This window comes from Centroberyx affinis, unplaced genomic scaffold, assembly GCF_046629955.1.
Source record: "Centroberyx affinis isolate AG114_WGS23_722 - 3 ecotype Tasmania unplaced genomic scaffold, CSIRO-AGI_Caff_v1 ptg002376l_1, whole genome shotgun sequence".
NCBI classification, from domain to species: domain Eukaryota; kingdom Metazoa; phylum Chordata; class Actinopteri; order Beryciformes; family Berycidae; genus Centroberyx; species Centroberyx affinis.
Window position 1 is genome coordinate 66,076 of NW_027280632.1, and position 12,810 is coordinate 78,885.

Here is a 12,810-nt window from a genome sequence, read left to right on the forward strand (position 1 = left end):
AAAGAGGAAATCAACACCAAATCACATAGGGCAGAAAGTTGCTGCTGCACGTCTCGCTATAGGTTAAAACTATCAAGCATGTCGCACTTCTGGCCACGCCCCAATCAGTGATGTTAAAGCAGGTGTTTGGCCTTGATGGAAAATACTTGCTGTGACATCACTGAATGGGGTGTGGCCAGAAGTGCGACATACTGGATTTTAGCCCTTTCCATAATGCTTTGCTTTACCAGTTGTTCCCGTCAATGTACTGCCTGCTGACTGCCGTTCAGACGCACTGAAGAGAGAGTACTACTGTTGCCAATTCTCGCGTCTCAAGTCGCTAATCGGACTGTAAACAATAACCTGCGCACGGAAGAGGAAGTCTTGGCCCGGATGTCCGCTGGCTACACCGGAAACCCCGAAATATTGGCCGCCGCCCCGTCGTCTAATTGTCGTCGGACCGATAGACGATGGGTTCCGAGATTGCTTCATATGTGACTATAAACTAAATCAGTGTTAATATGACTTGCATCGGACATTTCCAACTCGTCAGTGGAACACCAAGTACCGTTAATGAAGATCAGCCAAGACAAGCTTATTTCGGATTACTTGAGATGTTTGGTCACAGTTAGCTAGGTTATCTAGGGAGCTAGCCTATGTTAGTATAGCTGCATTCACGCTACAGTGCATCTTATACTGATATATTTGGCCGTACAACTTCATAATTGTGGATTAAATGGATTATCTTACATAACATTATTGATTCTGATTTGACCCAAAGTTGTTAACGGACTAATACATCGGTAATCAGAGCTGAGAAGAACTCTGTAGTTTGCCAGTTTTGTCAAGTTGACGGCTGTAAGTCTTTATACTGAGGGAAGATGGCAGTGAGTCTTCTATGAGTGAATCATGAATTATAAAGGAATCTATTTACATTTTAAGTTACGTTTTGCAATTTCTAGTGGTCTGACATGATGTGTTTTATCGGATGTTTGTCGGATGGACAGCACATCAATGAGTGTGTATCTGTCTTAGGGGCTAATTCATAAAACTCAGCGGTAACAGAATAGCGGCACGCAAAATATGCACCATGGTAATTTCCCCTGATTCATAAATTTACCACACCCGTAAATACAGTGAAGGAGCCACATTACCGCTGTGCTATACTCTACTATACAGCCAATCAAAACTAACATGTTAATTAAGCTTTAGCCTACATACCTATCCGCCTGTGTGTCCTCAGACTCCTGTAATTGCAATGTTGGCCATAATAAACTGAATGTTTATGATGTCAATTCAATTCAATTCAATTCAAGGTGCTTTGTTGGCATGACCATTCACAAACAATATTGCCAAAGCATGTAACAAGAGATTAATCATCAATTAAATTATTAAATAACAAATGTCACTTACTGAAATTATAAATTGGCCGGTGGTGATCGTGAGCTGATGAAGACCTATCGAAACGGTGTAGGATAAATATAGCCTATGGGAGCATTGGCAGCAATGTGCAGGGTTCTCTTTCTTAAATACTTAATCTCCTATTACACTCCAGCACCTGCTAAAAAGTTTATGGGACGTGCGTATGGTCATCTTCTCTCTTTTATCATGATAAACTGAATCAAATCCATGGAAACTGGCGTTTACAACCACAATCAGAGCGGTGATTAATAATTGCAAAGCCAGTGTGCGAATCATAGGCCTATTTATTAAACATTTTCACGTTTCCAATGAAAATTAATGCCCTAGGACACAATGTGACTTTATCGGTGTGATTTTATGAATCGCTTTCACAATGTAAATTCAAAAGGGGTGGAAGTACGGGAAAACGGTAACGCTACATCCCAATATTTCACTCATCCGCCCCTAACGTCACACTAAATCTGCCGGTATAAGTTCTATGAATGAGCCCCTTAATGTTTTGGCATTAATTCTATGTTGCCATTAACATCTGGCCAGGGTCTACAGACAGTTCCAGGAATGTTTCTTAAAGTACATTGCCCCTGTCAAGCAAGTAAGTAAAATAAAAATAAATAAGAGCAGGGGCGGACTTGTGTTTTGGGGGCCCTGGGCAAAGGCAAGCATGGGGCCCCCCGAATCCCAGCTCTCTCGCTTTTTAATCCATCCTTTCTATATATAAACTTGGATATATCGCTAATTTTTTTTAAACTTCTAGCTCAGCTACTGATGCAGTGGTAAGGAAAATGAGTTTAAAGTCAAGTGGCAAAATCTCACTCGAAGTTGCATATTTAGTAAGTACATTTCTTTTAAATTGATTAAAACTAAATTGACATTAGTTCTATTCTTGTCTTTTGTGGGGCCCTCTGGCTGCCGGGGCCCAAGGCAGTCACCTACCTTCGCCTAATGGTAAGACCGCTCCTGAATAAGACATAGGACAAGTAGCCTACACTAACTGTAAACTCTAAAATATGACTTGTGTGTGTGCGTACCTGTGTCTGTCCTGCTAAAAAAAAAAAAAAGGTACCTTTTATCATCCACATGTGAGAAGATTAACAGAAAAAGTTATTAGGATACATTAAGATGTTAAAAAGGCCTTTTTATAAAAAATATGTTTTTAACATTTTTAAGAGATTTAAAAGAAGAAACTGTATTGGCTAACATAAGACCCTCAGGCAGGTTATTCCAAAGCCTCAGTGCTCTGATAGTAAAAGCTCGATCACCCTTTGTGACCAACCTGGACCTCGGTACCACCAGTGAGGCTGCCTCTGAGGATCTCAGGTTACGCTGTGGCACATATGGGGTTAGGAGCTCAGAAATGTAGCTGGGAGCCAGACCATGTAGGGCCTTAAAGGTTATCAATAAAATCTTAAAATCAATTCTAAAACTGACAGGAAGCTAGTGAAGTGCAGCTAAAATTGGTGTGATATGTTCATATCTTTCTGAACCAGTAATCAGCCTTGCAGCAGCATTTTGGACCATCTGCAGCCGATTTAGAGAGCTGAGTCCGGAATATAATGAATGATATATATGTACATTTGTACATATATATATATGTGTAGCTATCTATCTATCTATCTATCTATATCTATATCTATAGGCTATATATATATGTATATATTTTTTTTTATAAAGAATACTCCTTCCACCATCTGCCATTGCCAGAAACTCTGACAGCTTTAGCTCTGTTTGCTCTGGAAGAACAGCGCCCTCTTCCTTTTTTGTGCTGTAAAACAATCCAGCAGATTTCCCTCCAAATCTGGTGGCACACAATGTAAAATGCGAGTAGAGGCCAGTAGAGGCTGTTTAATTATACTAATGTCTCAAAATGAATGTGCTAATAATTTGTTGATTCTTATAGCACATGATCATGGCATTACGGTCCATGCCTAGTGCAATTCATCTGGAATTGTCGATGTTGTATATTGAGAGTCTCTTTTGGTCCCTAATCTGTGATACATTTCATACAGAAATTAATGTTGAATGTCATATGAAATTCTAATTTCTTGTTATAGCACAATGGCATTGTTCTCTGTGTACAAGTTTGCATTGTACCTGTGGTGCCGTTGTCCTCTTCTTAACACAGCCAGCCTTACTACTGGTGCATCTTTACCTTGATGTCACAGATTGCTCAGGAATATAAGAGGGAACTTATTCATGCCTATGGGTCATTGCACTATTTTCACTTCATGACAGTTGACATTCTACAGCCAAGCATCTTTCACATCAAGGAGTGATCATGCAACTTGTATACAGGTCAATATGCAGTGTGCATTCAATCAAATCAAATTGCAATCATGACATGATGGCCAAAAAGCAATATAGTTATGGAGTAATGGAGGCACCAGTTTATTAAAAGTAAACAACATAAAGCCTACCAACAACACTCAGTGGTCAGAGCTTGTAGATTACAAATAGTAATCATTTGGCATCATCTATAAGAATAAAACCCTGCAGATGTGCAAAGACAAAAGGATGACAAAAGGATTGCTAATGCACTTCTTTTCTATGTGGAAAATGAGCCACCGTACAAAGCTCAATTTAGACATCCAAAAGTTATTGCTTAACACATTTGATACAGAGAGGTTGGAAGCATAGAAGGAAAATGTGCGTTACAATGAATGAAAACTTCAATAACAAAAGCAAGGCAAATATACATTATAGGAAAACAACTTAAGATTTTCACTGACATTAGTTTGTGATAGAACAGTGAGACATTGAGAACATTAAGATCTTACCAATTTCTTCCAAGTCTGACTATATATCATGAATATCTTACAGAAAACAGGAACAAACAGGAATGCTGAATGTTTGTGAACTTGAACTCTGGTGGCCAAAGGCAGTATTACATTAATACGGAAGAGGATTCGGGCCACATGTGAAAAATGTATTTGAGTTCTGAGTTTAAAGTCAGAATTCTGAGATTAAAGTCATAATTCTGACTTTAAAGTCAGAAGTCAGAATTCTGACTTTAAACTCAGAATTCTGAGAAAAAAGTCAGAATTCTGACTTTAAACTCAGAATTCTGACATTAAACTCAGAATTCTGACTTTAATCTCAGAATTCTGACTTTATTCTCAGAATTCTGACATTAAACTCAGAACTCAAATACATTTTTCACATGTGGCCCTAATCCTCTTCCGTACATTAAAGTAGACCCTAACCCTAACACCACAGAATAAAACTGAATTGATCATTTTAACATGAAGGGGTTCCATAAGGACAAGGTCCATTTCTATTTGCTCAAATGTCTATAAAATGGTAAAGGTCTCAGGCTGACAAAAGCATGCCCATATGAGATTTTCTACTGCTGAAGATATACCACAACAATACGTTTATAACAATTTATTTTGACAAATGGCCTGTTTTAAAGTTATTGGTAAGTTATACCAGTTGTCCATGCAATCCTACAAAAACAATGAGATTTTTTCCAGAGATACAGACATCTGAAAATAATGCTTCAATAAAAAGTCGGCCATTTGGGAACATCATTGATCATTAATGTCTCAATAACGTGGAATGTAGAGTCCCAGCTTCATTTGTGTTTTTATTGGTAATTAAGAAATGTGTACATGGTAAGTAAAGTGATTCTGAGCAACAGGCGTGTATCATCTCTTGGTTCCTAGAATTAGGGAAGAATTAAACCCTTCCAGCAGCAGAGGTGAGTGGCCCTCTCTGTCCACGGCAGTCATCCTCTTGTGTTTGAAGCCCGCTGCTTTGCAGTGTCTCTGCTCTCATCCTCTGGAAAGCTCTGCAGAGGAATAAAATATTGGTAATGTATATAATACCTGTCCTTTGTTGTACATACCTCTATGCCCCGAGGGCTGCCTTAGCCGAACAAGGGGTAGGAGGGCTGTGGTGTGGTGGGAGCAGGCAAGTGGAACTGGACAAAGGCGCGGGCAAACCTCCTTGCAGAGCTCTCCAACACATTTAGTCCCTCCAATAGCCTGTTCGATGCTACATCAGCAAGTAATAGTGAGATAACGGGTTACAAATCAACATAAGGTCAAATAAAATTGCCTGAATTGTGATTTGGGAAACATACTGTTGTCCCCCACATTGTGTGACAACTTTAACTGTATGACCTGCTTTACCACTGAGTCCCCATTCATTGTCAATGCTGCCACCTAACGAACGAACGAACGAACGGACGGAGACCGATCCATAGTCACCCCTTTGGTGGGGGACAATTAGTTGGAGAATGGGGTGACTCTGGGAAGCCAGAATTTACTGTTGACTCTTCTGGAGGGGTCAGGGTCCTAGTTCAGTGCAACATGTGTGAAGGGAGGAGTTCAGCTGATAACCGCAATTACATACTTTCCTCCAGCATCCAGGCCTGGTTTCCATTTCAGCACTCACCTTAGTTCAATAGCCCAAGGAATAGCTCCACCAGACCCTGAGTAACTGTAATGCTGTCTTAATTTGTTGCCTCAGGTAGAGAGATGAGTAGATGGATATGATAAATACAAATAGCCCACAGTCTATACCTGCAAATGACTCCTCACAGACAAAGAAAGAAAAGGAAGAGCAGTTGGCATGTATTATATATTACATTGAATTAAACATTAACATTTAAATAAACCAGTAATTATGTTACGCTGCCCTTGAGCAAGACATTTAACCCCCAACTGTTCAGTTGCCAACAGTACAGTCAGCCTGGGGAAAGGGTTGGGTGACTCACTCATATACTCTACATCAAAACCCACCGGAGGAGGTGCCGCTTTAATCTTAACAACTAGGAAGAGATGGCTCTGGACAGAAATCTCTTGAGAAAAATTATCTATGAGGGAACAGCACAACAAGAAAAGGACCTCCGCCGTGCCACAGAAAAAAAGAGGCAACAAAGAAAGGAGAGATCCACTACCAAAACAGCTCCTCCAACTACCACTACCCACCAATGCCCCCACTGCAACAGGATCTGTGGATCAGGGATCGGCCTCTACAGCCAACTCAAGATCCACAAGTGACCAGACCCACCGACAGGAGGACAATCATACTCGAGCTTGAGTGATTGCCGATGATGATGATGATGATGATGATGATTCTCTACATGACTGCCTTAAGAGGAGCCCATCAACCCATTTGTGCTGCTTTTTTAGCTTTTATTCAGAGAAAGCTTTCTTTTCCAGCAACACCCTGCTTCTCATTCGCACAGCTCCACACATTCACTCCTTGAACTTTGAACTTAAAGTAATAGTCCGCAACATTTTCATATAAATAAGTCTCTGCTTTGTTGCTCTCTATTGCTGATTGATATAAAGCAACGGTGACTCAACCTATACCCAGTTCATGAAAGCTTTTACATTTGCTGTTTCCTGCAGCAGTAACAGCAACAACTGTAACATCCACTTGTTTGGAATAAATAGAAGAAGAACTGGGTAGTTAGTATGAGCAGTGATAGCCACCATGGCTGAGCAGATAGCCATATGCTCAAAAGACCCCTCACCAACAGGAAACCGATTTATTTGTGTAGAGCCAGAGGCCAGATTACAGGACCCACAGACTAGGCAATTGCCTCAGGCCCCCGCTCAGGTTGGGCCCCTACCCCCAGCCATGATGAGACAAAATCAGCCCCTCCCCCCTGAAAATGACAATTTTGAAATAAGAAGAAGTCCATTGCAGCTTTCTCCAACTTAAGTTGCTGGTGACCTGTCTTCAGACTCCAAAAATTAACAAAAAAATAACCATAAAATGGCTCCATGCAGTTCTCACACCATAATCCAAGTCTCCTGAAGCCAACAGATCCCATAGTGACTTGAACAGACCAACATTTACACCATTATTTAGCTGATTTCACCACTCTAGTTGTTAGTTCTGTATGTATTCTGCACAGTGTAATACATGCAGTGTTTATAGTTACTGTAACTACAGACCCATTTCAAAATCATCTTTTTTATCCAAGGTTTTGGAAAACCTGATCTCCTCACAGCTCCTTGCCTACTTGAGCAACAATAGCTTATTCGAAAAGTTCCAGTCAGGTTTTAGAGCCCTCCACAGTACTGAGACTGCCCTGATTAAGGTCACTAACGACTTACTCATGACTACGGATGCTGGTGACTCCTCGATCCTGGTCCTTCTAGATTTAAGCGCAGCATTTGACACGGTGGACCACACCATACTGTTGAAACGCTTAGAATCTTGGGTAGAAGATCACCCACAAGTGACCATACCGGACACCTGAAATTAATTTTGGGCATTTCAGACAAATCTATGGGATCTCAATGAATTGAGATCCCATAGATTTGGGGACATTCTTGCAGCTCCACATTGTGATTAAAAATCTTGCCTGCCTTGTTCTGCTTTAAGAAATGGGTTTCTAATGTCCAGAGATATAGTTGAGTGGCAAAGTCACCTGCCTCTGGAAACATGTGAGCCCACTAGCCTGGGATCACTTCCTATAAGAGCTTTCTCTACTTTTCTCTACTTTATCTACAAGAGCTGTCTTTCTACTTTTACATTGTCTAAATAAAGAATAAAAAAATTCTAAAGGTCAGCTGCCCAGTTTCCTTTAAAAAAAAATAGGGTTATTCAAATGCACAACTAGGTATCTTTGGCCTTGATGCTTTTTGCTTATACCATATTTAAATAAGAATGTGTCATTGATCCGTATGGACACATAAAAAATAAATAATGATCTAGGTGTGGGATGATGCATGTGTCGTTTCATAGAGTTTGGATTGTATCGGGCTAACTTATTGCAATTCTGTGGAGTGCTTTGTTCTGAAGTCAAATTACCTGAATGTGATTATTAAACATTTATTAAACAGTACTTTGTTGAGTGTCAAAGATGGAGCGTGGATTGAATGCACCAAAGCCATGTGTACGTATGTGTGTCTGCATCCGTGTGACCTAGTTTCTCAATCAAGGCAACCTACATGGTCGTGTGTATAGAGCCATTAGGTTCATGAGCCATTACCTACTGTATATAGGTGGCTGCTGACAAGATGATGAAAGGCAGGAAGGAGAGAGGGAGGAAGGGAGGAGAGGTGCGAATGTTGATGGAGTTGGTGGAACATATAAAAAGTGGTTGATAAAATGAATACTAAATAGACTGACCGGGAAACAAAGTTCTTGAGGTATGTTAGGGCGGGGTCATGTTTGGAGCTGTTTATCCGAACTGTGGAGCGTTTACTACTTCAGTCAGCTGGGAGTCATTCCTGTGTTCCCAGGGTCCTATGTTCCCCAGATTTATATGGCACATAATGGGAACATGACAAAGGGTCCTATGTTCCCCAGTTCTAGGGTTAGGGTTAGGGTTAGGGTTAGAGACCTTCAAAATCAAATAAAATGAATAAAATAAAATGATAACCATTGGTTTTGTTGTGTTTATATAGCTGTTTTGAAGCCTTGTTCCAATAAAAAAACTGGATAATATTTATGAAATATTTTAACTTGAAACGGGTCAAATTTGACCTGAACACAATAGGAGGGGTAATGTGTGTTAACAGAATATTGAACTGGGGAACATAGGACCCTGGGAACTTAGATACGCTCCCCCTCCCAACAATCAAACTTCAGCCTTCCTTCCCTCTCTCTCGGGGGTTTTGGGGGTCTCACTCCGAACAAATTGTACCGCAGTTTGCTTGGAAGAAATGTCTCGGTGCGGTTCTTGGGTGCCAAATGCCGTTGTTCCTACCTGCCCAACTGAGGGAGGGAGGGAGGGAGGGAGGGAGGCTGAAGCTGTGACAAGGGGACGGATGGAGAAAGGCGGTATAGGGCTGCCGGGAAGCCAGAGGCGGTGAGGAGTGAAGGAGTGGACAGGGGATGGGTGGAGGATGGCCGGAGGGTGTCCGCGTGCATCCATGCGTGTGTTTGCAGACCGGCGGCCGTGTTTACACGTGGACGTGGAAGTACACGCATGCACGTGTGTGTGTGTGTGTGTGTGTGTGAGTGTGTGTGTGCCTGTCCCCTCGGCCACGTGGCGCATCACGACGTGGCCTGATCCTGGGTCACTGTGGAAACTTGTGGCAGGGAAGTGGACAAGTGCTGGTAAACAACATTAAAGTCCACTATTTTCAAAGAGTTGCCCACTTTCCACTGCGATGCCTCCTCTCTCTTGCTTGTTCCTGTTTTCTGATGCTTTTCCTCTCTCTTCTTGCACTCACTCACACTATTTTATCATTTGGTTTAAAAGTAATAATCCATGATATTTTGACATATGTCCATTTTGCTTCCCTCCAATCCAACCTATATCCAGTTCATTAAATCTTTTCCATTTGCTGTTCTAAACACCCAGTGTCTGGTAGCTCTTTCCTGGGAAAAATCCTCTGGTGCACAGGAAGTGATGCATCTTATGTTTCCAGTTTGTTTGGAATAAACAGAAGAAGAACTGGGTAGTGAGCATGAGCAGCGATAGCCACCACGGCTGAACAGACAAAGAAAAGAGCGCCACCTACAGAAACTCAAACTGCATCAACGGAAAATGCAACAATCTTGCCTAGTGCAGCTTTAAGATTGCTCTACATCAGTGGTTCTCAACGTGGGGTCCGGGGACCACCAGGGGTCCTTGAGGGGATTCCAGGGGGGTCCCCAGCAAATCGATGAATTATGAAACTTTTGATCAGAGTTTCACTTCACTCTACCCACAATACAGATAGTCATGGAATTCTGGACAAAATCATATCTAGCAATAAAAAATATTCTCAGATTTGGGTCAGAGAGACAAAATCTCATCACATGGGGGTCTGTGGCCCTAATGTGTGCTGAATTAGGGGTCCTTGATATGAAAAAGGTTGAGAATCACTGCTCTACATCCAGGGGCTTGGCATTTCTTTATTTAGTGAGTGTGTGCATGGGTGCAGTTGTGTGTGTACGTGCGTGTGTGTGTGTGTGTGTGTGTGTGTGCATGTGTGGCATGTTAATCATTGCCGCCTAGATTTATCAGGTGCTGAAACCACAATGGCATGTTTACTCCTCCTCCTCCACCACATCCTCTCTCGCCTCTCTTTTCCCATCTTTCTCTTTCTCTCTCTCACTCTCACTCTCTCTCCCCCCCCCTCTCACTCTCTCTCCCCCCCTCCCTTCTCCCCTCCCTCTGTCCCTCCGGTCCAAAGTCCATGCCTGATGACGGCCTGACCGGTTGATCGGTCTTGAGTATAAAAGAGACCCGTGTGTCAGACTATAGCAGCACACAGCCACACACACACACACACACACACACACACACACAGAGACACTTTATTTTTTACGCTTTATCTCTTTCTATCTATCTTTTTCCCCCTATGACTGAGCCATTTCACAGTATTTCATTGAGATATGATCAGTTTAGTGGATTTTGCCTCCAAACACACAGAGAAGCACATACAGTACAAACTCTCACTGATGCAGCACACACTCACCCCATAGACACATGCTGTAAACATTACACTACTAATTATAGAAGTCAAATAACACACACACACACACACACAAACACAGAGGACACTCTCACCATATAAACAGGTCTGGCTGTGTCAGCGGGCATCTCAGCGGACACCTTTGAGACCACTTCAACTAAAGACCCCCCTCTCACACACACACACACACACACACACACACACACACACCAGTTTTACTGATAGGGCTTTTGTTTATAGCAGGGACAGAAGACTATAGAAGTCAGTCTTGTTTGTTCGACTCACATAAGCGCCGATTTTTCAAGGCCAGAAGAAGAAAGTCCAACTGGGAAATAACCAAATTCTGTAAGTATTCAACATTTTTGGAATATGTGATAGGATTTTGATGCACTTATTTAACACACATACATACACAATAACATGCACACATATGTCTGCATACACATACAAGCAAATATTCTCACACTAATTGGAAGTAAAACACAATTTGAAAGTGGTGCAAGGGACTTCAGACACACACACACACACACACAATTACCCTAACAGCCTGCTCGTCTGCTCTCTTGCAGTGGTAATGGACTTGCTCCATAGCTCCGGGGTGAGTGCCACCCACTACCTGCAGAGACACTACGGACACAGCCAGGGCTTCTTCCTGTTGGTCTCCACGGCAACAGACCTACGCAACACCTTCTTCCTGTTGTTCCCCATCTGGTTCCACCTACGGCAGGCCGAAGCGGTCAAACTGGTCTGGGTGGCGGCGGTGGGAGACTGGCTCAACCTCATGCTGAAATGGTGAGCGGTTTAATAACGATGATGATGATGATGGTGATGATGATGATGATGATGATGGTAATGATCAACCTCAAACCATCATTGATCACTTTTAAATCACATTTTTCTATATATAAGTATGTGGATGATCTGATTTTGTTCAGGCTTCTGTTTGGAGAGCGTCCCTATTGGTGGGTTCAGGAGACGGGTTACTATGGCAACTCCTCCCAGCCAATGATAGAGCAGTTCCCCATGACCTGCGAAACTGGGCCAGGTAGGAACACGCCTTTATCTCATTCTTTTATCCCCTTTCATTTCACATATTCATTTTTTTCTATGGTGTTTCTCCTTTTATTTTTTACTATTCTCGTTTTTATGCATTCCCACAAAGCACATTGTAAACTCTTCTTTTAGATATATGCTATATAAATATGGTTGTATTACTATTCATTATGAACCATATTTAGAGAGAATATCATGTGTGAAAGAGGCGAGCTGCAGCTGGCTTCAATTCACTTTAAATTTCATTGATTCAGGAAGTAGATTTTATTCAAAATTTTAAAACTGAAAAAGGTTTATATGCAACCTATTATGAAAAGATGAATAAATAAATACATAAATAAACAAATAAAGACATAAATACATAAATGCTCCATCATTAGCAAATGAATTCAATTTTCTATTTACATTTTAATTTGATTCAGATGAAGGTTAATTAACCCTAGTCCAAATGGAAATTCCAGATCTATTCAGTTAAATCCCGTTTGGATAATTCTTTTAAAGTGGAGCTGCAACTTCCTGAAAAGTTAATTTCCTCCTCTGACAGGAAGTCCGTCGGGTCACGCCATGGGGGCTGCGGGGGTCTACTACGCCATGATGTCATCACTCCTCGCCACAGTGCTGACGGAACACGGAAGTCGCATCAGGAAATGGTGAGGGGAACTTTCCCATTACCTTGAAATACTGTTTGTCCTAGTTTGTGCGGACGATACTGACCTCTGTGTGTGTGTGTGTGTGTCCTCCCCAGGTGTGTGTGTGGCTCGCTGTGGACGGCGTTCTGGTGCGTGCAGGTGTGTGTGTGTCTCTCCAGAGTCTTCCTCGCCGCTCACTTCCCACACCAGGTCATGGCGGGGGTCATCATAGGTCAGTGCAGCATTCCTCATGCTGCGTTCAAGTCATATTGGACGTTTCGGAAGAATAGTTGTTGCTACAACTTGTTTTACTCATTGTTGGAACTGCCACATTTTAGTTATCAATTTAAAATCAA

The 12,810-nt window shown here is 41.8% G+C and overlaps 1 protein-coding gene across 1 annotated transcript; it reads left to right on the forward strand.

The window, feature by feature from the left end:
* Positions 1-11,331: 11,331 nt before the first annotated feature.
* Positions 11,332-12,686, forward strand: LOC139656057 (glucose-6-phosphatase catalytic subunit 1-like; the record flags this gene model as incomplete). The annotated part of the gene is made up of 4 exons (XM_071533548.1): positions 11,332-11,564; positions 11,708-11,817; positions 12,370-12,475; positions 12,571-12,686. Coding segments are annotated over exons 1-4 (550 nt in total), but the record flags the coding sequence as incomplete, so codon positions are not given.
* Positions 12,687-12,810: the final 124 nt, after the last annotated feature.